Below are 27,035 nucleotides of genomic sequence, written 5' to 3'. Positions count from 1 at the left end.
CACGTTTTGTTGCTCCCAAAACATTGTCCCTGAATTTTGTTTCAGTAAGAGAGAAAAGCCTTCATGCTGTGTGTCCATTTCTTAAAGTGATTTGCACATGAAATTCAAAAACACTATTTACTTATACATCCTCAGTTCAAACCTTCATACTTCTTGGGTGTTGTTATAGGAATACATGAGTCCTCCAAAACTGGATTGCATTTTTTTCCTATTCCTGCAGCATCTGGAGATAATTTACAGGTGGGAGATTGGGAAAGGCAGTAGATTCAGTCATTTGCCTGGGGGATGCTGGAATTATGCTTCAGTGCTGGGCACAAAACACAGGCTTCCTTCAGTACTAGGACCAAGAACACAGATTGTTTTGGACCTTAGTAAACATGAGCCAGACCAAAATATAGATCTGTGCTTCAGAGGCCTTAGAGCAGCTGGTGTGAAACACTCTGCATTTGAATGAGGTAACTGGGACTGGCAGCAGCAAGGACTTGGACCAGGTACACCTCATGGGCACTTATCCTAAATTCCAGATAAGCTGCTGCAGCTACCAGTGAGCTCCAGGCCTGATAACTCTAAACTGTCATTGTAATTAACCAACATAAAGCTAGCAAGGAGTGTGCATCTGACCCATGGTCATGCTTTTGGCTGCCATATAGGTGTAGCCTTGTTTAGATTAATCCAAGTAACCATTCTGTATCCAAAGATGAGGGATGTCCCACAACTTAATACTTTGTGTGTATTATTTATGTACCAAAGATTGCAGCTGTTGACAGTATTTAATAATTTAATTTGATTCCGAGAAAGCCAGCCATGTGTCTGGTCTCACCAGCTTTGCATGTATCCAGAGGTTCAGAGCACCTCCTATGGCTAAAGCTTCTGTGTCCTTGAGGATGTTGCAATAATCAAGACAGTGAAAACCTGTCCCATGTATTGGAAACATGTGGAAAATCCATGCTTTAAGTGTTTGGAAAGACAAAAAAGGCTACCCCATTAGAAATGTGAGGTAGAATGATTTTGTAAGTTATGCATATCTTCAATGTAATGACCCAAAGTCAAGGACAATGCTTTGGGTACAAGTAGAGAGGCAGTCAGGATGATCAGTGTCAATTGCTGGATGTCACACCAATTCTGCACATCCAAAAAATAAAAGACCTAAAGAAATGGCTTATTTGGAGTCTGCTCCAAATTTGTTGAAAGCCTTTTGATAAATATCAAGGGTCCTCTATAAACACCACAGAAGCATTCCTAATCTACTTTCTCAGATAAAGTATTTCAACTTTTAATGTTTATTTATTAATCTGTTAGCATATCAGAAGAAATACCAGACTTGTTCTCTCAAAGAATATTCCATTCATAAAGAGAACTCAGGGTTTCCACATTATTTCATTCTATGAAAAGCACAAAATTTTTAATTGCTGGAATTAAGGGCAAAACTACAGAGCTAACCATAAAACATCATTTATTAGTGACATAAAGTGATGTTTTACATACCAGAATAACAAGGTCCTCTTGATACCATTGTTATCTCTTTCTGGTGCTTGCAAGCAGCTCTCCTGAGGAAGCATTCATTTTGGTAAGTGTCTCCATTTGATCCACAAACTGGAATATAGTTTGTGTGACACTGAAAAAGAAATTATAAAATAACTCAGTCATACAGAAATCAAGTGATGAATCTTAACTCCATATTAATGTACAAGAAGATAGTTGTGTTACTAACAGCAACTTATAACCCTTTTTAGTAAAGAAAGATTTGAAATATATTAGTTTTACAGTATCACCATATGTATTCCTCTTGGAACACTGAAATAATAGTCTAACTCCACATGGACTGAACATAGGAATTCAGCAGGAAAGATTAAAAGAACAAAATAACTATGGTGGGACTTGGTGCTGGCTAGAGGGAATATGTCAGGCATCTGGAAGTATTTGAAGGATAAACACTGAGGAAGGAGAAAACTTCTTCAAGATAATACAAGAAAGTATGACTAGGCACAGGGGGATGAAACTGAGCAAAGGAGAATTTAAGGAGAACAGTGCTTAAGGGGAGATTTCCTGACCTTTTTGGTCAGAACAGTCTTACAAAGGAGGTGGCAAACAATCACCATTCTCATTAAATTCAAGAGGACCGTGAGTCTTTTACTTGGTCAACAATTAGAATAATGCTTTTCTATTGCTACACTGAAAAATTTAAATCTTAAAGTTAGTAGAATTTGATAAAAACAAAAAGAAAGGAAGAAAGGCAGAAAGGAAAAATTATCATTCAGAATAGCTTTTGAAGAAGCTGCCTGTATTTTACTGTTTTTTTACATTCTAAGAGATGGATTATAAACCCCTGGTAGGCATAATGTGCATTAAAATGCTGAGACCACCAATCTGTCTAACATCTGAGAGTGCTGCACGACTTCCTGCTGAACTGGAGATCCAAACCCTGCTTCACAGCATGGAAAAGGAGATATTGCCCTGTTTTGTGGGTGCAGTGGTAACTGCAATGTCAGACACCTTTTACATCGGCAATACCTAAGGAAAAAAGAATCTAATCAACAACAAAAACCAAAAAGCAATGATGAAATACAGAGCAGCCACCAAATTTCTTAACCCCATGAAGTTTATGATTAAACTGGTATAGTTCAACCCATGAGAGTGCATGCAGAAATAACGACATTAGTTAAGCTCAAATGCCCTAAAAGTGCAAGAGTTTCCTCTCCAAATTCCAAATTAGAGTCTCTCCCACAACAGCTTCTTCGTGCTTTGACATACACAAAGGTCAAAACACTCAGTTGTTGAAACATAATTTTGAAGGGTATTACCCTCCAATCCTTTGTCATCCTGCCACAGATGACCAACTGAAAATGAACTAAGCAGGTACAGACAGAAATAAATCATGCTGCCAGGTCTGAAAATTATTTCTAACAGTTTAGTAATACTTTGCCATAGTGAGTAGCTCTCAGACACTCCACCACAGCCATCAGTCCTGTCATATGCCATACTGATCATTTCTAGAGAATAATTAACAGGCAACTCCCACGGGGGACAATACTTTCCGATAGATAATTCTCTGTTCAACAGATAATTCTCAGTTCTCTTAAAGTCTCTCTGTGAGGTTTTAAATTTGAAGGTTTCTGTCCTGAGGATAAAAAATTTAAAGAACGGGATTCCTTTTTTACAGTTTGGTAAGACTTTAGTGACTTGGTACAGCACAGCCAAAAGTTCTCCTGCAAGCATCCTTTAGGAGTAAAGTTGTTTTCTGGTGAGGAAGTCCTCCAATACCTCAAATTACCAAAAGGGAGAGTATCTCTTCATGGACAGGATCTGCTCAGCACAGTGCGTGATGGGAAAATCCATCTGAGTTCCATCCAATGTGTGATTTCAGAGTTCCCAGCATCCGAATGGGTTGTAAGGCTTGCTCACAGTCACTTTGCTCCTTTTCCTATTCTGTCTTATTAAAGCAGTTATCTTATTAAACTGATCGTTGTCAAGGCTCTCCTACTGAGATTAAAAAAGAGCCTCATGAAATCACTCTCTCTCTCCACCCCACCTCACCCCATCTTACCTCCCCCACTGGTTCATTACACACTCCCTATGTGTTGATCGGTTTTTCATTCAAATTTTGTAAAACTTATCCAAAACACAGCAAAAAACCTCTCAACTTGCAGAGCTCATGCTGCCATTACATTATAACTGTTTCAAACAACACTGAAATTTGTCATCCATTTTCCCTAATCTGAAGGAAGTTTGTGCCAGCCTTGGCCTTAATTCACGGGTGGCTGTGAGTAGTTGAGCCCTCTGCTCCCCAAACCATTCCTCTGTTAGGCAGAACTCATCACAATCTCCAACTTCCTCATGAGGGGAAGAGGAGGGGCAGATGCTGATCTCTTCTCTGTGGTGACCAGGGACAGGACTCAAGGGAATGGCCTGAAGATGTGTCAGGGGAAATTTAGGTTGGATATCATGAAAAGGTTCTTCACCCAGAGGGTATTTGGGCACTGGAACAGGTCCCCAGGGAAGTGATCACAGCACCAGCCTGACAGAGTTGAAGAACCATTTGGACAATGCACTCAGGCACATGGTGTGACTCTTGGGGATGGTCATGTGCAGGGCTGGGAGCTGGACTCGATGATCCTTGTGTCTCCCTTCCAACTCAGCATACAGTGTGATTCTGTGATTTTCCCCCCAGCAGGAATATCCTCATATGACCAGAGCCTGGATCCCAGAACAATTTAATTTTGCAATTCGTTAGGGTACATTTTTCTAAAAATTGCAGTTTTAACATCAGAAATGCCTTGCTGGATTGGACCAGTGGCAGAGTTATCCAGCTCTGTTGTAGCTGTGATAAATAAAAACCAAAATTCACGAAGAACAGTGTGATATTCCCACATCTTCCTTTCAGTGCCTCTTCAGCTGAACTGCTGCACACAAAGGTGTCTATTTTCCTTACAATGTCGGAAATAAAAATAGCTAGCTCTCAGATTGTCTTGCATGTGAAGAACCTAACAGTTTGAGCTGGGTGTTTGTTGCCTGGAATATTTCGGTGCTGCTAGTTGCAGCAAATTGAGTAAGCTCAATCAAGTTTGAGAGTTATAGGAAGAATTTCAACCTGCTATGTCTGAAAAACACAGTATCTTCTCCTCGTCCTTAGATTTTTTTCCTAAGAGTACAGAATAAATTTTTCAAGAAGTACAAGTAAACATGCAAGTAGCTTAAAAACAATACTGGTGTTTATAATGGGCTCTTCAAAACAAGGTAACAGCTTATCACATGGACTAGTTCTGTTTTTTAAGTCTTCAACACCTGGATATTAGGAAGTCAGGAAATTTACTACCTATAGAAAATAAATGAAACCTTTGATTAGCCTAGGGTTGTATTTGTTTTCGTTTTTTTTTTAATAATAACTGAACTTTGATTTTACCATTTTTCATAAATAAAAATTTATTACAGACAGACTGAACAGAGATTAAAAAAGCTCTTCTCATAAGAATTCTTTCTCTCTTTAAAAGGCAGCTGGAACAATGCCCCCAGCATAGGTGAACAGCACCTATCAAAAGCCAGCTCTGAAACACTGGAATCCAAAACCAGTGTAAGATCATATACAGACTGTTGCTATTCTGGTTCTCCTTGATTTATTATTTACTGGAAACAGAACACACAATTATTTTTAAAACACTGAAAGCCACCCCACTCCAGGGTTTGCAGATAACACTGCCAGCTCTTCCAGTTTTACTGTGAGTCTTGTACATAATATTTGATACATTTGCCCTGGCTACAAACTGTGAAAAGAAAACTGCTTTATTGCTTTTTCTCTAAAAAAGTTGCGGCAGAAAAGGGGAAGGATTGCCATGATAGTTATAAAAACTGTAAACTAAAGGCTCTAAAACTGACAATGTGAATTGAATATGCTATTTACTTCTTTTAGAAGTTCAGAAGACACTTTTATTTCTTTTTTTCCTGAGTGGGACTAATTCACTGTTTTAATTCATAACCTTTATGATCACTGGTGACCCTCCTATTATCTCACCCAATCAGTGCCATTGAGAAAGGAGCTTATGGTAAGACTCCATAAGTCTGCTGCTGAGCGAAATTTTTGAAGCAGTGACTCCACAAGTACTTCAATGCACCTGAAAGATTTGTCAGAAACGGCAAACAAGAAGGTGAGCAGCCCTTACCTGGAACTGACACGCACATTTCACGCCGTCACCCTCTTCCTTGCACACTCCTCCATATTTACATGAAGATTCATCACACACTCTTACGTCAGATTCCCTTACATTTAACTCTGCAAAAAAATAGAAAAAGGAGACAGAAAAAAAATTGTTAAGATGAGTCATTTTGAGGACTGCCTTGTCCTTAAACCCTCTGCTGCCTTATTCTCATATAGAAATTAGATGAAAAATGCCAGAGCTGTTCCCCAGGCTGCTCTGCATGAGCTCAGTCCTGCCTCTGGGCTCCTCTCCAGGGACAGGGCCTGCTCCCCAGAGACAGCTTTGGCTGGTTGGCAGAGTGGGTGTTGCTAAATGCTGATTCATCAAATGAACAGATACAGAGAAAGCATGTGTTTATACTGCACAGATTCTCTTCCACGCTTCCCCTCATGGGGATGCCCCAGAATAAAACCCTTCTCCACAGAAGCTGTGTCTAGCAGGAGTCAGGAGTTTTACACAGGTTGTAGCCCGTGTTTCTCACGTGCTACCTCTTTTTGCTTTACTCTCTACAAAGGTTCTGAGGAAGTAGAAAACCTAAACCATCAGAATTTCTCTGCCTGGTTTTCCATTCTCTACCATGGCCACATTGTTATCCTTCAGACTAAAAATAAACCCAACTGTGTTTAAACTATTATAATTTGCTTGCACTGTAGGAGGCAGAGTAATGAACCAGAGATCTGTGTCTTAGCTCCTGCATAAAAATATGGAGCACAAATGGCCATAAGCTTGCAGCAGAGGCATAGCTGTCAGGAGGGAAACCAAGGGGCTTTACACACTAACTGCACAGGCACTAGCTCCAGCACAAAGGTCACCTAACTGGCTTCAAGCTCTTTTTGGACATCACAGTCCAAGGCCAGATGTAAAAGAGAACAAATATATTCTTTTGAAATGAGTATTCAATTTGAACTATACATAGGAGTGAGAGCAAAAGCACAGGTGATATAATGGAAGTGGTCAGTGTCAGCCTAAATGTGACCTCATCAGGCTGTGCGGGAACAGTGCTGGTGCTATCAATTCCAATGAAAAGGTGAAAGTAACACCAAGGGCTCTGGAAAAATCCCCTGGCACTGTTAAGCGTGCAGTGAAATCAGAGGATATCATTCAAAGATGTCTGTGCTCTGTTTCAAGTCAGAAACATCCAGGACACTATAGCAAGCATGAGCCACTAAAGAGATTCACTGACAGCAGTGTGATTTAAAATAATGCCTGTGACTTTTAATAAGCAAGCCCCATCCAGAAAACTGGCTTAAAGAAAGAACTGAACACCAGCCATTCAGATATGGGGAAAGGTAGGTCAAAAGCAGAAGAAAATAATCCTCGCTGCCACTTAGAGTCTTAAATAGGCAATCACCCTCCTCCTCACAGCAGTATCAGCACTTTGGTATGACAATGACAGACGCCCTGGAAAACTGCTCCTATGTGTTTATGTAACATTATACACCCACACATTTTGTTTGTATAAATAAATAAATAAATAAATAAACAGATAAACAATAATTACTGTAATAAATTTTACCATATGCCACACGCTTCCATATTTAACTTAGCACAATTATGTATTTTCACACAGCACTGAAGTTACAGGAAAGGTCCAGTTATAATCCACATCTTTTTTTGCCAACCATGCGAAAAAAATTGAGAAACATATTGATTGTTTTCCCCCTAAAGGTCCATCAGTCCCAAAGGCATAAATGAGGAAGGCAATGTGTATAACAATGGGCAGATAGGTATCCTGGTTGCCATCACAACCCCGTGCCTGTGTTTGCTAATGTTATTCTTAATGTCGCCGTTTATCAAGCGTGACTGCTGCGTTGTAGGGACCAAGCTAATGTGACAGAACATCGCAGCTTTTCAATTTAATGTGTTCATAACTCGCTCCTGAAGGAAATGTGCCTTTCTTTCTCCTCATGAAGGCCTGTTCCACGAAGATGAACAAACCATCAAAATTAATTAAGGGGAAATGATTGTCACATCTGAAAGAAGAGTCCGCCTTTAGGTGATAGGACATTTGAGAAAATGCAATTATAAAAAGGAGTAACCATACAGTCAAATTAGAGCATGCACTGCTTCCAAAATCCTGTGTTCATCAGGTCAGGAAAATAATGAGACATTGGTCTCCCCTCAACTCTCAGCTGAGCACACTGGGGTCAGTACTTTGCAATATCCTACCCCAGGCCCCCGACTGGCTGAAGAAACCCCTTGGCAGCTGCAACTCCTGCTAGAATTTCTGGGAGTCTTCACAATGTCCAACAGCCTAAGCACTGTAGTGCAGACTTTTCCTCAACATTGGAAACGTTGTCTCCCCCAGTGTGGAGGGGGCACATGAACACCCAGAGAGAAGTCCCGTCACCAGAGTGGTGGACAAGGGATCTCACTGTTTTGCAGAGGGGAAGGACCTGGTAGGGTCAGAAAGAGAGGCCAAATAGCAGTTCAGCATCAAGGCTGAACATGAGATGTACTTGTTCCTAGCTTAGCTAGTGCTCTGCCAGCAAAAGCCAGAGAGAAATGGAAAGATTTCAGAGCAATAGAAAACTCAGAAAACTGTAAGAAAGGATATGAAGATGGGGGTGGAGAATCAGCCCTTGTGAACCTCCCTCACCCCTAGAAACAAAGACTTTTGGGGGTTTTTTTATTCCATCAGAGGAATTAAGAGGACAGAAGGCACATTGTTTTAATGGTTACTTCACTTTAGGCATAGACTGTTTTTCTTTCCTCATAAATGATAAATACTGATTATAAGCTTTATGGCAAGAAGTGAACACTGAGCAGGAAAGGTCATGCAGAGACCAGGAGACAGAATGATTTACCAAAGTTGTACAAAAGACAAGATACCCTGGTGACTGGCACTTGAACATGACAGATGAACTTTATTCTATGACAGGATGTCACCTAATCCCTTATTCCATTCAGTGGCAAATTCCAGCAGCAGCAAAAGCAAGCCTCCACCATGTGCATGATCACATCTGATGGAATCACAAGTACCGGGAAGTGTGGCGCCTATAATGGCTTCCACATCCACAGCATTCAGTTAGAAAAGGAATACATGTGGATGGATGTTAATAGAGTGATGTGAAGAGGAACTGTAGATGTCTTGCACGTCTGAAATGTGCTCTCTTTCCAGTGAATTCCCCACAGACAGAGAATTAAAACGGAGTTTCTGCAATTATTTCCAGAAGAACGGAATCATCATCGTGAGAACAGATTCACGAGAGGAGCAAGAACATGTGGCAAATGGTTTAGGATAATTTCTTGCATGTTTCTTTAATGCCTATTGCAACTCATTTCCTTGAATTTCAGCAGGTATAAATAAGAGAAAGCCTCAGTGTGATTCATTACACACAATGAGAATACGGTAGGTAGTAATCCATCAATTCCCAAGAGAAAATATAATTAGCGCAATTAAATCAGGCTTCTGAATTTATGATAAAATTAATCTCCAAAGACCTGAAATGAGGTATTAAAAATGATTTGCTAGTATCTGTTCAGCCAATACACTTCCTGGTTGTGTGAGGGCTGACTGGCACAGAGCAGCTTGCAAAGACCCACAGCAAGGTCTTCTGAGTTTTTCTTCTTTTCTCTGTTGAAAATAATGCACTTTGTCACAATTTGTTACATCACTAAAAATGAGGAAAGCCTTCTCCATTTTGACTCCTTTCAGAGAATTTGAAGTACAGCTCGATACAAGTAGCTATAAATTGGTTTTTTCCTCTGACCTCAAAATGTGTTGCTCTGAGGCTCTTGTTATAAGGTAAATTACAAGTGTCAAAATGCTGAACCTGAAGATGAAATAAAATTTGTAGCTTTAAATTCATCAAACATGTTGTTTCCATCTGGATACCTCAAGAAAAAAGTAACATCTAAATGGGCAAATCTGTTCACTTTGCTTTTTCAAAACTCATGTTTCTCCTGGGGTTGGCAATAGTACATAGTAATGATGAATGGATATAAGGAACCAAAAAATACCTTTCCCACATGAAAGTGTGAATGTGAATATTGCAACTCTGCCTAAGCAAAAACTCTCTCTGCCTGCATGCCTGTCTATTTATCTTTCTATGGGTAAGATTCCAACTAGTAGAGGTCTGGGACCCCTTGTGCCTTTTGCTCTTGACCTCTGGGTTTGGTAAAAAATGGGACTTCCACCATTTGCATTAGAGGGAAAAGGCAAGGCTTTTCTGTCCTCCAAACGGTTTGTTCTTTGTGAAGCCAATCTTTAAATTCGGATGTACAACCTCTCATGGAGGTTGCAAATAGAGACATACACACAGACAGACCTGGGAGAATTTGTCAAAAGTCTGTAACTCTACAGCTTAGTAGAACCCCCAAAGCTGTAAGAACAGCTGAGTTGAGTCAACATTGGCTTGGAAAAGGGATCAAGAGAAATTATGTTGTGTAAGGATTTGTTAGAGCCCACAAAGTCTATTGGAGACAGTGATGTTGTGACTGGATGAGCTCTCAGGACCACAAATGAGAGTCAAAGGGAGGCAAAATCTGATGAAAAGAAAACCAATGACCTGCTCAGTTTTTTGACTCCTTATGACTCTGGATTGGTTTGAGCAAATCATTGACTTTTTTTTTTTGTTTTGCCAAATTAGTTACAAGTGAATGGAGAATTTAGTGGGGAAAAAAAAGCACCCAACAAAATCTTTCCCTCATAAAGGGAATTATAAAGCTGAGGTGCTCACATGACAATTACAGTAATAATCAGTGTTTAAATTGAACCTTTGAATAAAGCTTTACCTGCCAGTCACACCCTTTGCCACACAACAAAAATGGTACCCAGAGCCAGGCTTCTGCCCCCATAGTTCCCAAAGACAGCCTGCCCACTTCAGCCAGGTGAGTTTCAGTGGCACTGTAAAAAAGATTCTCCAGGGAAGTATTTCAGATGTCCCTGGAATACCTCTGCTCACCTCCTGCTGCCAGCTCAGAACAAAACTGCACAATTCTGCTGTAAATCCTACCAATCCCATGCAGACATACGAGCATCCCATCTGGTAGTGGCTTTAGTCACTTCAGATTTCCATCACCTGCAGTGACTCTGACATTGGTTCAGACACTTAGCTCACATGCACATATTTATACATAAACATTTACATTTAGATGCCTTAATCTACAAGCTCAGCCCCATCCCACAGCTTTTCAAAGTACATCCAGAACAGCCATTCATGCAGGAAGTCATGCAAACGCTTACAGAGCTGTTTCACCCAGGCTCTAAACAGACAGCATAATTTTGGGAACTTTCTCATTGCTAGGAAATGTATATATTAAGAAAAATACCTTAAAAATACCTAAGCCTCCCCTGACACAGCTTCATGCCATTCCATCAGGTTCTGCCACTGTTCACCAGAGAGAAGAGATCAGTGTCTGTCCCTCTTCCCCTTGTGAGGGAGCTGCAGACCACAATGAGGTCTCCCCTCAGTCTCCTCTCCCCCAGGGTGAACAGACCAAGAGACCTCAGCCACTCCTTGTGTGGATTCCCATCTGGCCCTTTCACCTCCTTGGGACACTGCTGGCTTTAGTACGAAAGAACAAGTGGCATTTCTTGCTTCATCACTCAGAGAACAAAATACTACTAAAACATTGGAACCATGACCTTCCCAAGCAAGTATGCATCACTGACAAAACCTGAGATTACCATTTATTTGGCAACTAATAAACAACCTCTGCATTAGGTTTTCCAGAGCATTTTACTATCCCCATGTTTCAGCAGTTGTGGATTATGTAAATCAAACTAATTTGCATTGTAGAGTTTATGTCTGCTGATTTTCTTCTCAGAAATTGTCATAGGTTATGGGTGAAGAAAAGGAGAGCAGACAAGCCCCTCAGACAAAATTAGCAATTACTTGTCCAAATAAATAATACTTGCTTGTGTCAGACAAGGCAAAGCAAGACAGAATGGGTCATACTATCTTGTTCATATGTAAAACTGTGTTTTTCAGAAAAGAAAACAGAAAATAAGACAAACTACTGGGAAATAATTCAGGAAGAAGAATGATGCCCTTCAGAGACTGGATATCTTCTTTGAAGATGGTTGTTGCAACTGATTTGAGGTGACAGATTAGCAAAAAAAAATTTTAAGAAATTAAGAATATGGAGAGTGGAAAGAGAAGAAAAACAACAAAAAAAAACTTTTTATAAAAGGCAATCAGAGAGGAAAAAGAGGAAAATGAAAATGCAACACAGGAAAATCTAAAACAAATGTAAGCTTTAAATAATTAAACCAGTTAAAAGTCATTTAAATGTCCTTTCCGTGATATGGTATAACTTTCTTTCACACTTGAATTAAAAGAAAATAATTCACTGGGACAGCCAAGAGCTTATATGAAAAAAAAATAAAAAAGAAACTAAATCATTAAAATGAATTTACCCTAAAAAACGCAGACAACTGTAATCTAACAGAATGCAGATACTCCCACATCTTTTTAATTGGTCAATTGATGGATGCCTTTTGTGTCTGATGGCAAATCTGCTGTTTTGAAAACAATCTTAGGCAGTATTAGAGGATAGAAAAACCTGTTTTGCTGTGTCTCAATGCAATATTTAATGCTCAATTGTGCAGAAAGAAAAAATAAAGCTGTGCTTTGGCTCTTGAAAATGCTATCTGAGTGAATAAAGCTTGAAATATTTCCCTAAAACTACTTTTACAAGACTGCATTAGCTTTTGATTGCTTAAGTGCTGTCCAATTTATCTAGGATGATTATACTTTTACATTTCAAATCACCATAGTCTCCTTTTTGAACAGAGGAAAACTGAATGCATACATGCTGCTAAAGCAATTAGTATTCTTGTACACAATAGGAAACCACAGCAATTTTTAACAACTAGCACTCACACAGCAAGGTAACAAGACTGGCTTTGAACCTGAGAGTCTCCCACACTGCAATATTCACATTGCTAGGGTGCCTCAGACTAACTCTATTCAGTGTGAAAAAAGCAAGGAAAAGTGTCATAGTGACGAATGTTTGTATGACAGCTCCATCAAAATATTGGGTGCAGCCGGTGGTACATTTCTGTTTCCATCAAGGAAAAAAAGTATTTGAAGAGAAAGTTGAGGCACTTTTTTTCTTATATGAAAAGCTTTGACAATATTTCAGAAATTCTGCATAATCTGTAGGTGAATATGTAATCAAATGGTACAAATCGACAAGCTGTGCAGTTGGTTGGAGACAGGAAAAGGTGGGGTGGGAACCTGGAATGATTTTCTCTCTCACAAACACTTTTGTATCAAGGTCAGGCACTACACCAACCTAGCCTTCAGGATCTGGGTCTGGTGTGCTTCCCTGTCAGCAGCTATCCAGGATACTGACTTCAAAACTTGCTTACAAAGCAGAATATGTCTCACTACAAAAAATTATTGACTATGATTATGCAAGGCCATTATGAAAAAGTTAGCGTGTCATTGCATATTTTTACATAAAATTAAAATAAAATATTAGAGAAAGAACACACTCACATAGCATATTTACAGCAAGATTGATTACAACATATATTATCAATCTTTAGTCCCTAAGGAAACCAAGGCTCTGCAGGAGCTGCAGCTTTCCAGACAGGTTGGTTTCTTCCTGTAACTTTTGCACTCATTGGGCAATTTCAGCCAAATCTGACAATAGTAGAGGCCTGGGACACTGATCCTCCTACAAGCTAATGGAAAATCAGTGGCTGCTCAGAGAATGGGGCTCTAATGCCTAATGCCTCCAATGCCACTTGGAGGAATTGAGGGCATGCTGTCCTGGCTTCAGCTAGTGTACAGATCATTTCTTCTCAGTAGCTGTTACACTGCTATATTTTGGACCCACAATGAGAATGATGTTGGTAATACACTGGTGTTTTGGGGTTTTGATGTGTTTCTATCAAGTCCCAGGACTTTTTTATCTTGTCTCATGCTCTGCCTGTGAGAAGGTGCCCAAAAGAAACTGTGAGGGAGCACAGCTGGGACAGGTGACCTGAACTGACCAAAGGGATATTCTACACCATAGAACATCATGCCCAACATATAAACTGGGGGGAGCTGCCTGGAAGGGCAGCTGATCTGGGTTCAGGAAGAGGGGTCTGGCATCAGTCACTGGGTGGTGAGCAATTGCACTGTGCATTACTTGGTTTTTTTCCATTATTATTATTATTATTATTATTATTATTATTTACCATTATTACTGTATTTTACCTCATTTTCAATTATTAAACTGTTCTTATCTCAACACACATGTTTTACTTTAATTGTTCTCCCCATTCCACCAGGGCTGGGGAGGAAGAGGACAGGTTTAGTGAGTGGCTGTGTGGTGCTTAATCTCCAGCTGGGCTTAAAAAGGAGGCTCATGCGACAAGAACACAAACACGTGACGTGTTTCTTTTCACAAACACATGCAAATAAGTGGATCTTATTGACTCGTTTTCACTCATGGCACTGTCATGATTCTTGCTATATTAAGACTCAAAAATTTAGACTTGGATCTTGTAAACACATGGGCTTTTAGGATACTGGATAACTTGTGCTGGTGGATGGTAATGCCCATACAAATAGATGTATTCTGTAAGTGCTCTTACACTTCACCAGCCTTTGTCAACTAATGGGACTCCTAGGAAATTTTTCATTTGGGTAAATTATACTGTTAAGTCTTGTCAGTTGTGCAGCATGTGCAATTACAGTCAGTGGGAAAATGTTATTTGCCCTTGTTCCCTTAACGTTCAGAGCTCTCTTGCTCTGTCTCTCAGTCTGAAGAGTAGATGGTTAAATAATTAAAACATTTCCAAGCAACTTGCTAAGGGTCTTCTGTCTCTCCTCTCTCCTGCCCCCCAAGTTGGGGAGTTTCACTTGCTTTCTAGCATCATTGCCCATATAAGAACACAAGCATGGTGCTCCCATGGAAGCTATAGATTTAGCTAATGAATCCTTGTACCAAAGAAATCTTTCTATGCCAATTACAAGCCAAAATGAACTCTTCAGTCTTGTTCATGAAGTAAATCTGAGTGTTACTTCCCTAAACCTGTAGAGGAATGGCAAGCTGTTCAGACACTGAAACAACAGAGCCTTTATTTAAAATCCTGAAAAACCTGAAGGCTGAAACAAAGTAAAATGATGGTAAAAAATGAACACTAAAGCAAATAATTAGCTTCCATAAATATTGCAGGGAATTTCTTCTTTGATCTGCAGGTGACATACATCATTCAAGCTGATATCTACATTGCAAAATAATATTGGTCAAATTCTGATCCCATTCCTTGCACAAAACTTGAAGGCATGTAGTGCAGGGACCAGCTTGCCAGATTAAGAGCTGGAAGAGAGATGTCATGTCCTATCGAGTTTCCAGAATTACAATATTTGCATACAGGTGGGGGATAGATGGCTGATGGATTTACCTTGCCATAAAGAGAGACTTGGGTTCTCTATGTGGATTTCCACTCCAAGGAAAGGTATGAAAGTGCTGCCATTCTTGCTGTTAATTTTACTTAATTTTAAAGACATTTTGGGGGGACTGGTAAATCAAAGTGAGCTACAATTACTCATTAACCTCACTACTTTCTCTTTCCCTTATTCTTCTTGTGGTTTCAGTGTCAGAGAGATGTTTAAAGCGCAGCTGAGTCTTGGTCCTTGAAAGCTCCACAGAAACTGTGTTCACAGCTATGGAACAGCCTCCCAGGTTGTCAGCTAATTCATGTAGGGATGAGCTGACCTTCTGGGAGCCATCTTATGGTGACTTATTTCAAAAACTAAAATAAATTCAATACTGATTTTTTTAAAAAAAATATCTCCCAAGTATAATGCAAAGCACTGAGAGGAAACTGCTGGGTTTTCATGGATAAACCTACACAGCACTGACATAGATTAAACAGCACAGCTCAGGTTATTACACATGCTCTGCTTATTACACACATTATAAATGATTGCCAGAAATTGTATGTTTATTGAGAGAAAAAAAGAGAAATATTTTTTAAAAAAATATATATACATATATTCAAACTCCACATTTTCAGTAAAAAATATTTTCAATATTCACTTTTGCCTCCTATGCTACTACTGTCCTTCCCTTCTACTTTTCCATTTATCACAATATTTTTCCTTCAGAGTTAAAAAGACAGAGGAAGAAGAAAACTCTAGGGAATGGAAAGTCCTTGCATTTCTCAGCTACAAACCCAAGAAAAACAGGTGACTTTTGGTGAATTTTCTAAAAAAATAGTATTTCCTTCAAAATGGTGTTCAATGAGGAACAAGTCTATTTGAAAAGGTGTTTTGCTATTTGGCAAACATAATTTGAGGCTCCAATCCTATAAATGCCTGCTCAGAGATTTAACCTACAGCATCTGTGATATCTAAATAAGCTAAATGGAACTTAGCACGTGCAAGACAAAGAATGTCTTTAAGTGCTTGTAGGATCAAGGACACAAGCACTTTTTGAGCACCTGTTTTTTAAGCAGATAATTAACTTTACTAGAGTTTCTACCTATTGGTTATAAATGTGTAAAATTACAGAGTGGACAAATATTTTAAACCACTGTTTATTTCCCAGATTTGAAACTTTCCCTTAAAAGCAGCAGAAAATATCTCACAAAAAGTTGTCAGATAGTGTATAATCTCAATTATTCACTCTCTACAGGGAAAGTGCTCCTGTCTGCAAGACCATTTCGATAGCAGAAATCTAAAATGTGACTTCAAATAGCTTAAATTTTAGATATTACTCAATGCTCCCAGTTACCATCATTAGCAGCTATGTGAAATACCTAGAGGCTGCAGAGAAGATGAGATTCCCCTTCTGAAAGACATGGGTGAGAACCAGTCCATTAGTTACAGCATAAGCACAGAGGTTATACACATTATGGTAAAAATGAGATAATATAATTTCCCTTTCAGTGGATGTGAATGAGGAAGAAAAGTATACATAAAGAGAATTATCTATCCAAAGAAACAACGCAAGGCCAAGGCAGGATGTCACAATAGAACTTGTCCCTGCCCAATTATTTTGCTACAAGGTTATCTTTTCTCACTCTCATCACCTTCCCTTTAATGGAAATTTTTTCAATACCACAGCTAGAAAATCATTTTGATTACCAAAACTGGAGCAGACACAAAAAGATTTAGTCAGTACATGTTGATTAATTTTAAAAGTGAGAGAAAAAATGAATACTAACTCACTAAGGCTACTAATGCTAACTAAAGAGCTATGTTGATGTATTAATGCAGCTTCCAGGACTCATTTGCTCTATTCAAATAGCTGATAATCACTGCTCAGAATTCAAACTGTGCTGCTGTGATAGAGCCTAATGCAGACAGTACCATGCAAACCCAGAAACCTAGCCCCACTGGGAAAAACTCTTGTTTGTTCAGGAACACAACACTGTAGGGGGTTGGCTCTTGTGCAGCAACACATGAAAAAATGGAGGAGCCTGAACACACTTTTGGAGTGTGCTTTGCCCTAGAGAAGCTGGGACAGGGGGGCAAAAAAATAAGTAAGAGGGTAAGTTTGGCTTAAATCAAATACAGATACCATTTTTCAGAAAAGACAGTCTTTGCAAGGGTGTGAAGAAAAGGACCAAAGCTTGCAGCTCTGACCTATGTGGTCTGCTCTGACAAAGCAGGAGGTGTCCCTGTGCACTCAAGACCAGTATTCTACTGGAGACACCTCATCTCACAGCATCTCTTTTTCCAGTCAACTGAGATTTTCAAGACGTGATCCATTGCTTGGATAAATTGTAAGAGAAACCACTCCTGCAAGACTCAGCTATGAATATTGCTCAAGACTGACTGAATGTGGGGAGAAACCTGCTGTATCTAGAATATCCAACTGATATTTTGCAAAAATGTCAGCACATCACCTGTCATCAGAAGATGATGGGGGCAACAAAGGTTTTGAACTTCTAGCAAGATCTGAAAACTGTAAACCTGTCATAAATCTTCCTTCTAAGTTTGCAGAAGTGGAAGAGCCTGCCGAACTTATACACAAACATCTGAAGAAAAAAATAAGTTTCCTGTCTGCAAAACCTCCACACTAGAGAAACTACAGATCAAACTTGACAGGCTGTGGTAACAGGATAGGAACATCTTCATTCCAGAACCAAATTTCAAAACTAATGCAAGTTAGTAGTGCCTGACATCCATTTTCTATCTGGAAGAGTCTACCTTGCCTTCCGTAGAGAAAATCAGTACAGCATTTCCCATGCCACAAGTACCTGCTCAGTGCTGCTCCTGAAAACAGCTCTGGTAGCTCAGCAGAGGTGGGCCACCATCTTCAGCTGAGGAACTAAGTGGATAGATGGGTTGGACACTTGGTGAGGGATTCAAAATTACTCCTGCCCATCTGTCCCAGCATTTTCAATGTTAATAGACACTGGTAGAGCTGAGGCAAAGAAAAAACTTTCAGAAAACAGTCTTCTTCCAATGATAACGATTATGAATGTTTTCCATAGCCTCAGTCAAGCTCTTTGGGCAAGATCTCCGCTGACACTGCTGATCAATTCTTCATACACAGGATTACTGAAAGGCCTGTGAAAACAAATAACTGGAAACATCTTCCCTCCAATTCCCTAATGCTGTTCACAACAGTTTCATATAAACACAACCTTACTTGTAACCAGGTGAGGGAAATCAGCGGGGCCTCATGGCCATCTCTTACATATTATATTCTGCTCCCAGCAGCAGTAAATTCAACACTTCGCTAGGCATTAAATTTACTCTCAAGAAACATTTTCTAAGAGAGGTGACAGAGTTATTGCACTGTTGCAGCTGTGGAGTCAGATGGCAGTATGCCAGAACTCCAACAAAATTTTAAATTAGAAATCTGACCATCTGCTATAGGTGGGAAAAAGAGGCTTTTATGTCCAGGCTCCTCCCTTAGTTTTGTAATTTCCCTGGTACTGAAATGCATGGTCTGGTGTGCAACAGATGCCATATGCTTGCCAACGATTTCTCATTTGCAGCTGATGAGCACTGGAATGTCTTAAATATTGAAGAGAATCAGGAATTACTTCTTAAATGACATTATGTTCTGCTATTATTCATCCTGTGACAAAGCAGGGTAGCACTGGGCAAAAACTTCCAGTTACTTTGGGATACCCTCAATAACAAAATCTGCTGAGGTTTACTTACATGCTGCTTGAAACAGGATCAACAAGAACACAATTTTTTTATCACCTGCATCCTAACTGGGTCTTCAATCAAAAGTTATAGCTGGTGCATCTTTAAACATTGAGGTAAACTGTTTAACAGCTCTGAAATGTATGAAAAATATAGAAGTGTCTCCAGATAGGAAATAATATTTTTGGTGTCAGACCCTCATACAAGAATGTTATGAAATTCGAATACAGAACTGGAAACATTTTATTAATGTTTGCATGAACATTGACTGTATTTCTTTTATATAATTCTAAATCACAGCCTAAAAGAATGGTAGAAAAATATAAAAATGGACCTGAGGTATCACATTGTACATTCATAGATGGGAAAACACACAATGCATTGGATCAGAGATGAGTATGGCATGTACTGACACTAAAATGTACACATCAGTAGCTCGTTTAATCAGTAGTGAAGATGAGCCCTAAAAGAAGGATTCTGTTTAAGTGCATATTCTAATACTGAACTTTAATTGTATATATCATTATAATCCCCCATGCATTATTCAAATGATTCATCTTGTTTCTATTTTTGCTATATGGAGTGGGGAGAAGAACAAAGCCCCTGAATTATATCTAGAGCCATGTATTGACTCAATAGCTACTTCAAAGGCCTGTTACACTTGTCAATATGAAACTTAAAAAAAAATTCACTGTTTCTCACAACAGGTAAAAAACTCAGACTTTCTAGAGTATATTTGTACAGCCCCTGGGCCACCTCTTTCTTTCCTCTTCTTCATTCTGCACAATGCTCTATGAAATATGTTTGGGTCCTCTGGGTCCATTAAATGCACATCTTTAAAGCAGTCTGGCTCAAAGAGCCCCATGAACAGGCTGAAAAAGCTCCCTTCTCCAATCTGAAATGGCACTGGAGACACTCCAAAAGTGTTTAAATCCCAAACCCCATGTCTGCACCCTAGCTCAGTCCCTTGTGCACAGAACACAGGCATTTGTAATATTCACTGTAAAGAACATTGTTTTTTTCCAGGACGCTCTTTGAAATCTCAAGATGTAGTTGATATACCTTTAGAATACTAAAAAAATCACAAAAACTATTATAAACAGGCCAGTTTCCTTAGGGACAGAGAAGTCACATTTTCCATACCCTTTTAGGATTAATAGAAAGAAATGCCAAGGAAATTTAGCCAAGTCTATTTTTAAGACTTTTTTAATACATTTTAGTAGCTTTTATAAAGGAATAATACCTGATACTGATGGGTAATAATGCAGTCCCTATATCAACTTTCTATTCCTATTATACTTTTGTCACCATGTGCAGGTTTCTCAAAAAAACTATTTGGGGCCAATCTCTTGATGATTAATTGGCTGTGGAAAAACATTCTGTCTACATGAGGCTGTGTGAAACATTAAGATCTCAAACACATAAATCTGCCATTGTGCCACTGCAGGGCTTCAAAAATATTAATATTATGTACTCTAATACCTAAGATATCCACAGAACTTTAAAACACACGAACACAAATTTCAAAGGCAAGGTAAACAGCAATTCAGTTAGATCAAAATTCAAAAAGAATAGATAATGAAGAGCAGTGCCAAGAGTCATATAAAGAATGCCAGGCATTAACAATGAACAAGAAAAAAACCTCCTAGTAGGGCTTCAGTAGTTCCTCTTAGCTGCCCCACATAATAAGACTTTTCAGCATTGTTTACTGGCCATGGTATCTTTTTAAAACTGATTTCAAATAATAAATTTAATATCTTTATCTTAAATTTAGACTTTAGACTCTCATTAAAAGCATTCACAGCTGGGTACTTTTAGAAGGTTTGGGGGGAAAGAATGGGCTAGAAGTGCTTGCTGTTTAGAACAGCATGAGTCTTTTATGAGATTTTTTGCTGGTGCCATGCAATTTTACACTTTTTCGTGCATTTAAAACTTCATGCCTTTCCTCACAGCTCATGCAGCTTTTGGAAACAGCCATTACCCAACACATTAACAAGTAAACCAAATGCTTTGTGTCAAATGCCACCATATGATATTTATTGATGCACTTATGCAAAACCCTGCTGCTGACTTCCAAGGCTGTTGCACTGCCCATGCCATGGTTTTGTAGGGAGAACAACAAGCAGCTCCTATGCTGGGCACATGAACCAAAGCTGCCCTGGGATCACACCTTCAGCACGTAGGGGAGAGGGAACACGGGACTGAACTACCACTACTAACTAGCTTAGGAGCCACGAAACCCCAGAGGGATCCAAAGAAATGTGCTTTCTCTCCTTATCCTATTAATTTCTCCTTTGACATATTTACCTCAGCCATCTTGTATTGCTCAGCTAGACAGCAGCCTTCATCAAATGGAAAGGACCTTTAAAATTAGACAAGACTGTAAGACTTAGTGACCAGCTTCTGAGCTCACTCATCCTCTGTCTGTTTACAACTTTGTTGTAAGGCTCTGTGCATCTTCCCTATTTTTATATATAGAGAAGAAAAACCACCTTTGACAAAGTTCCATTTTCATTGATAACCATGAACTCACATAATTAAGATGAACAGATCCATAATTCAATGCTAGCATTAAAATGCAAGAAATCAACAAAATGGGCTGAAAAGTTCATCGTCAAGAAGCATTGCGTAGAACCCATAAGCCATTTAAAACCCACTATGGTGGGAAATTTTGTTCTATTTTATCTATAAACAATCCCAACTTCATTCTTTGTCCACCTCTTATCTTTCTTTTCTTAGATTTGTCACCTCATCTTAATTTTTGCAGTAACTTAGGATCAGCTTCCATCTTGGAACTTAGGTTGGAGCACATTAGCAGTAATACTTTGGAGAAGAAACTGGACTGGGGTAGGCATTGCAAAATGCAATTTAGAATGTGTAAAAGTAATTATAACAATTTTAAAGAAAATAAATTAGAAATAGTATAAAAATGGATTATAGGTGGTTGTAGGCTATACTTATAGCAATTACCTTACAGTTTTAACCCAACTAGGGGACCAATTCTCATGATAAACAAGTGTAGGAAATAAACACACTAGCAAACCTGATGCAAGAAAGCAATTACATGAAAATGCAATTATGCAACAAGAGTCTACTTCATATATCCTTAAACTTATAGGCAATGATGGGTCAGTACATCTGTCTTTGGAAGTACTGACAGCAAATAGAGCATATTTTCCACATCCATGGGTAAAATTTATGCTTTTATTTTATGCCTTATAGAACTGAAACAACTTTTCTTGCCCAAGTCCAGCACAAATTACTTTATCTGAGTAGCAAGGTGGTGACATTCTCTGAATGTGTCTCTTGAGCCCTTTTTCTAACCTATTATATATGGTTCAAACAATTCTTTAGATAGGCTATTAAAAATGAATGTAACATTTCCCTTCCTCTTCCCAGTATCTTCATTTGAGATCTAACTCTTTAATGGTGTCTGAAAGCAAAGAAGTGTACAGTATATTACAAACTACAGATACAAAAACACTGCTGCACTCATCATGAGAGATTTTTTTCTCTTTCACAATACCTGAATGTTATACTTCTTGCAGCCTTTTCCTCACCATTATGGGATTTATGCTTTCTGTGTCTGACATTTCAAATATCTCTTAAAGAATTTTAAAGATCTTGGGCTCTAGCTTTTTTTAATGGCATTTGAAGAGGATTCTTTGAATAATGCTCCCTTGGTATTAAGCTTTTAAATTGTATTATTTATATTTTAACTGCTTTGTTAATACATTGTTAGCATCTTTTTGCAATAGCTTTCTACTACATATTTTCTATGATAAAAATGAAACCCTACATTTTTTTATGCAAGATTTACACTCAATATAAACTCTCTCAGCTTCAGCATCTGAGCAGTTGAGACATGCCTTAAACATGTCTCAGCTGCTTAAGAAGGAAATGTGAGCACAGGGCACAAGAGAATCCCTCAGCACTCTCCAGCCAGCCACCCAGTATAGATAACCAGGGGTTCACAGCTGCAGTAGATGTCATGAGTTCTTCTGCCCTGTCATCTGAGTAAAAAGTCAGATGATTTAACCCTCCAAAAATTCCCTGTGAATTCTGCAAGTCACGGAAAGAGAAAATAGAAATGAATTCTAGTTTTATACATGGTTGCTATAGTTCAGATAGTTTTAAAAATCCTTTAGGCAAGGATCCCAAGGATCCCTCCTGTAGGTTCCACATGACTGAGAACAGAGATTATGACAGAAGCAAAGGGGAAACCACAAACTACAGCATTAATATTTTCTAAATCATTATTTAATACACAGGACCACAGTCAGTGATGTGGAAGGCACTGTCCACATGTACAATGGCTGACAGTCCATGACCAAAGAGCAAGAAAGAGCCTTCAGAAAATACCAAAATGCCACAAAAACTAAACAGCTTCTTTGCTTGAGTGTTTACTGTGAACATGGGGAGAGGTTCCTTCCTTATACACAAAAGCTTTGCACCTGATGACTGGTAAACTTCCCAATTCCCAGTTTGTGTAGGGTTTCTGTAGTGTTCCCAGACAATTTAGCAGAAAAGCACTCAGAGGAACAAAACCGTAGCAGAAAAAAAATATCACAAAACAAACATGGAAGAGCCAGCATGACTTTGCAAAAGGGAACTGTACTGCAGAAAACCGCTGGACTCCTTTGAAAGAGTAAAGAAGCAGGTGGACAAGGCAGATAATCAGATGCCTAAATGTTCACTTGATAAAGGCCTTCATCAAAAATTTTAAATGAACTAATGAACCAAAGTGCTGGTCACATGGAGAAAGGGTTGGCTAACCCCCTAAAAACATTAGGCCATGGATAGTCATTTTCAGATCAGTAGAATGTACCCAGTGGAGTCCAGGAGGGCTCTGTGTTCAGCCTTGTTCTTCAATCTGTTCCTGAATGATTGGAAAGGGTATGAGCAGTAAGGTGAAAAGACTTTCTGGTTCTGTCAGGGTGCTAGAACAGATGGCTAATGGAAACATTGAAGAAACCTTACAGGACTGAATGACTGGGTTATAAAATGCCTGATGTAATTCAAAGCAGATAAATGTAAAATAAGCCATATGGAGAAAAATCCAACTTTCTATACACATACATATTACTGATACATCCTGAAACTGTTATTTCCATTTAAGAACAAAATGCTGGTGTTGAAATAGACAGTTTTACAAAAATGTCAAGTCTATACTTAATAGTGGTAAAACCCCCCGGACTGACTGTTTTGAATTATTAGGAAGAGAACAAAGCATAAACCAGAGTACATTATTATGACACCATATAATCTAGAGTGCCTTTTTAATAATGTGTGCTGTCTGGTCCATTATTGCAAAAAGAACGCAGCAGAATGGAAAAAAAAAGTTCAGAGACAACAAAAGGAAGATGAAACACATCAAACCTAGCCCTTTTGTAGCAAAAATGGAATCCAAACACAGTTGTTTTCCTTTTCAAAGATAATCCTAAATATGTACCAAAACTCAGCATGTTTTTCTGCAGCTGCTGTACAGACTCCTGATGTTTACAGTTGTAAAGCAATTAGAAACATTTGGCTGAAAATCACCATGTAGATAATAAAATTATTATCCAGTATCTTAAAGTAGAAAAGGAAAAACTTTTGGGAAAGTACTGCGAAGTCTTACAGTGTTGTGTCACAAACTAAATTTAAGGCACAATCTTTTAAATTATCCTACACAATTTGTGTTTCTATCCACTAAGTGTCTCACAGTCTCTAAAAAGGCTGTTTAGCTTCCTCCTGAGATAAAGGAAAAAACCCAAACTGCTATTTTTATTCTTTTTTCACTAAATGCACTCCTAGCCATGTCCATTCCCACTCCCACTGCTCAGTGCGACTCAAAGAAAAGCATTTTCTCAGCATGGATGTTAGAGAGGAAAAGGAAACATTTCTAGGGTTATAATCCATTCTGCTTCGTAGTGTCCATCTGGCATAATTTTGGCAGCATTTTGGCTGCCTCCCACGAGGCACTTGGGTAGTTAATTTGGTGCTGTGAGAGCACACCATTCAAGCTAGCACCACACTGCTTCTTTTACTGTGCAAATCTCCAGTCCAGCAACTTGGCTCTACCAGTGTTTGCTGACGTGATTGACCATTTTAGCCAAATACATCTGATTAACACCCAATCCAGGCAGGTGTCACACTCTGTCATTCTTCCTCTACCTTCCCTGAGGCAATAAAACCAGAGAAGGAATCAAAAGCGAAGAAGGAGAGAGAGGAACTCTCACACAGCTGGAGCTGCAGCCATGAATCCCTGTGCCTCACAGCTTACCTGAGTCAGGCCTGCAGGTGCCCTGAGCTTCGCACAGCTTTTCTCAAGCTCTCTTGGTGTATTTCACAAGAAAACTGAGATGTGTTGCTCCTGGTTCTAAGTGTCCAACTTCACATAAAAAAGGTAAAATAACCAGTCTTATAATGCATGTACCAGAATAGTCTTTAGAATAATATTTTTAAGTTTTACTTTATGGGACACTCTTTATAAGCAGGTGGTGGTGCATTTGAGGAATCATCTGTGCATTTATATGTGCAAGTTTCCTCTATATTTCACCTCTCTAAAATTGAGTCCAAATGCCAAGAAAGATAAGGTGAAATCTTCCCCTTACCCAGAGATAAACACAGTAGGACTGAAGTATTCTTCCAGCAGCATAATGATTCAGGCAATAGAAAAGGGTTGTCTCTCCTTCCAGTGTGGGAAAGATGGAGTTCAGTTGGACTTTTCTCCAGCTCTCCGAGTTCTCCCAGTGTTCACAACATCCAGTGACACAGACATACCTCCATAGTGGCACCTCACATTCTAAGTCAAATATGCTATTTAAGGATTTTATATGGAATAAAATTGGAAGCACTTAAGGAGAAGCAGGCAGCTATTACACAAAAAGCACAAAGGTAAGTTAGTGGCAAATATGAGAACATGTTTTCCCGAAATTCAGACAAGAGGTCTGCAGTTTAGAGTCCTTAAGACTACAAATGCTTGTATTGAATTTCAGTATTTGAAGCACCACACAGAAAGGCTTTAATATATACAGATCCATCAAATATGTCATCAGTATAATGTTACAAATGATTGAAATGAAATCACTTCACATAAGCAATGAAGATACTTTCCCAGAGTAATTTCTCAATTTAAGTTACTATTGGAGCTGCAGTATGACTTAAAATTGAAGGGTCAAACAATATTTTACAGTAGGGCAGGTGGTTCAATGACATTTTCATGGTATGAGGAGGCACCCTAAGTGAAGCCATTTGAGAGCCTTGCTGTAAACACATTCTAGTCCAAAGGTAAATCCTCTGAAGAGTCATATGCACCTGAAGACAAAGGAAATAAAATAAATAATGTCTCCTCAACCATAACTGTTGAATACTGGGAGAGATATTAAAATAAAATGCCATGACAGTTTATCAGGTGAAAAAAATTGCAACCTTTATGTTTTTACCTCCTTTTTCAATCAGTGTGTTCCCTCTGTGAGCATGGCAGTGATTAACTTTCCTTGCTACACTTAGATGATGTGCTGCTGAATTTTCACTGAGCACCCTATGCTATGGCACATGGAGAAAACAAAGAGAACTACAGGTTGGCAGTTCACTGAGCACCACAGAAGCAAATACTTAGGCCTTTTAAAGCCATCCAGGGCAGGGGGGAGGGAAAAAGGAAGCACTACTCATTAAGGCTGAAGCAGAAGGGACCTGGTCAGAAAACCCAAAAGGGATGTCCAGGAAAGCCTGGGAAATGACTACCTAGTTACTTTAAGGCAAAGATTCTTAGAGAAGAGGAGGCTGGTCCCCACTTCAGACAGACAACCTGCAGTGAAAGGGACACATCTCAGCTCCGCTCAGCAGCCCAGGGCCACAGAGTGCACCCCAGCTACTCCTGCTCAGGGGCACAGTCCTTCCTGAAAGACTGGACTCCCCCAGAAGAATTGCCTGGATATCCCAAAGCATTGGCAAAACAAAAGACTATTGGATCTATGCTGTAAAGTCAACAGGGAAACAATGAGATTAAAAGAAAAGTACTGAAATAAATAATGAAGTCTTTTTGCTGGAGCAAACTGTTGGAGATATGCTCCATCAGGCATAACTTCTTGCAGTGCTCTCTTAGATCTTTCTTTCATTCTTGAGTTTACTTTCTTTGCTTCTTTTTTTTTTTTTTTAACTGAAGAATTTTCCAGGCTTGCTTTCTTTATACTAATCAGATTTCTTGAGGAGTTAATGTCCTGTGGTGTTAGGAAATTCCAAGATAAGAGGAATAAAATGAAAAAAACCCAAAATAAACCAAACACAATGACCTCCTGAA

At 39.0% G+C, this 27,035-nt stretch overlaps 1 protein-coding gene across 2 annotated transcripts in view; it reads right to left on the bottom strand.

Annotated features, from left to right (window-relative positions):
• TMEFF1 (transmembrane protein with EGF like and two follistatin like domains 1) overlaps positions 1 to 27,035 on the bottom strand; it is a 112,236-nt gene that overhangs the window by 39,579 nt on the left and 45,622 nt on the right. For both annotated transcript variants that reach the window (XM_085052337.1, XM_085052336.1), the window contains exons 2-3: positions 5,655 to 5,764; positions 1,486 to 1,615 (exon numbers count right to left, since the gene is read on the bottom strand). In XM_085052337.1, the coding sequence (XP_084908463.1) occupies positions 1,486 to 1,615; positions 5,655 to 5,764 (240 nt within the window). The remainder of the gene's footprint in view (positions 1 to 1,485; positions 1,616 to 5,654; positions 5,765 to 27,035) is intronic.

Source organism: Lichenostomus cassidix, chromosome 2, assembly GCF_008360975.1.
Source record: "Lichenostomus cassidix isolate B80296 chromosome 2, HeHo_3.0, whole genome shotgun sequence".
Classification (NCBI taxonomy): Eukaryota; Metazoa; Chordata; class Aves; order Passeriformes; family Meliphagidae; genus Lichenostomus; species Lichenostomus cassidix.
The sequence above is the reverse complement of the archived record's forward strand: the minus strand, read 5'-3'. Positions and strand labels throughout refer to the sequence as shown.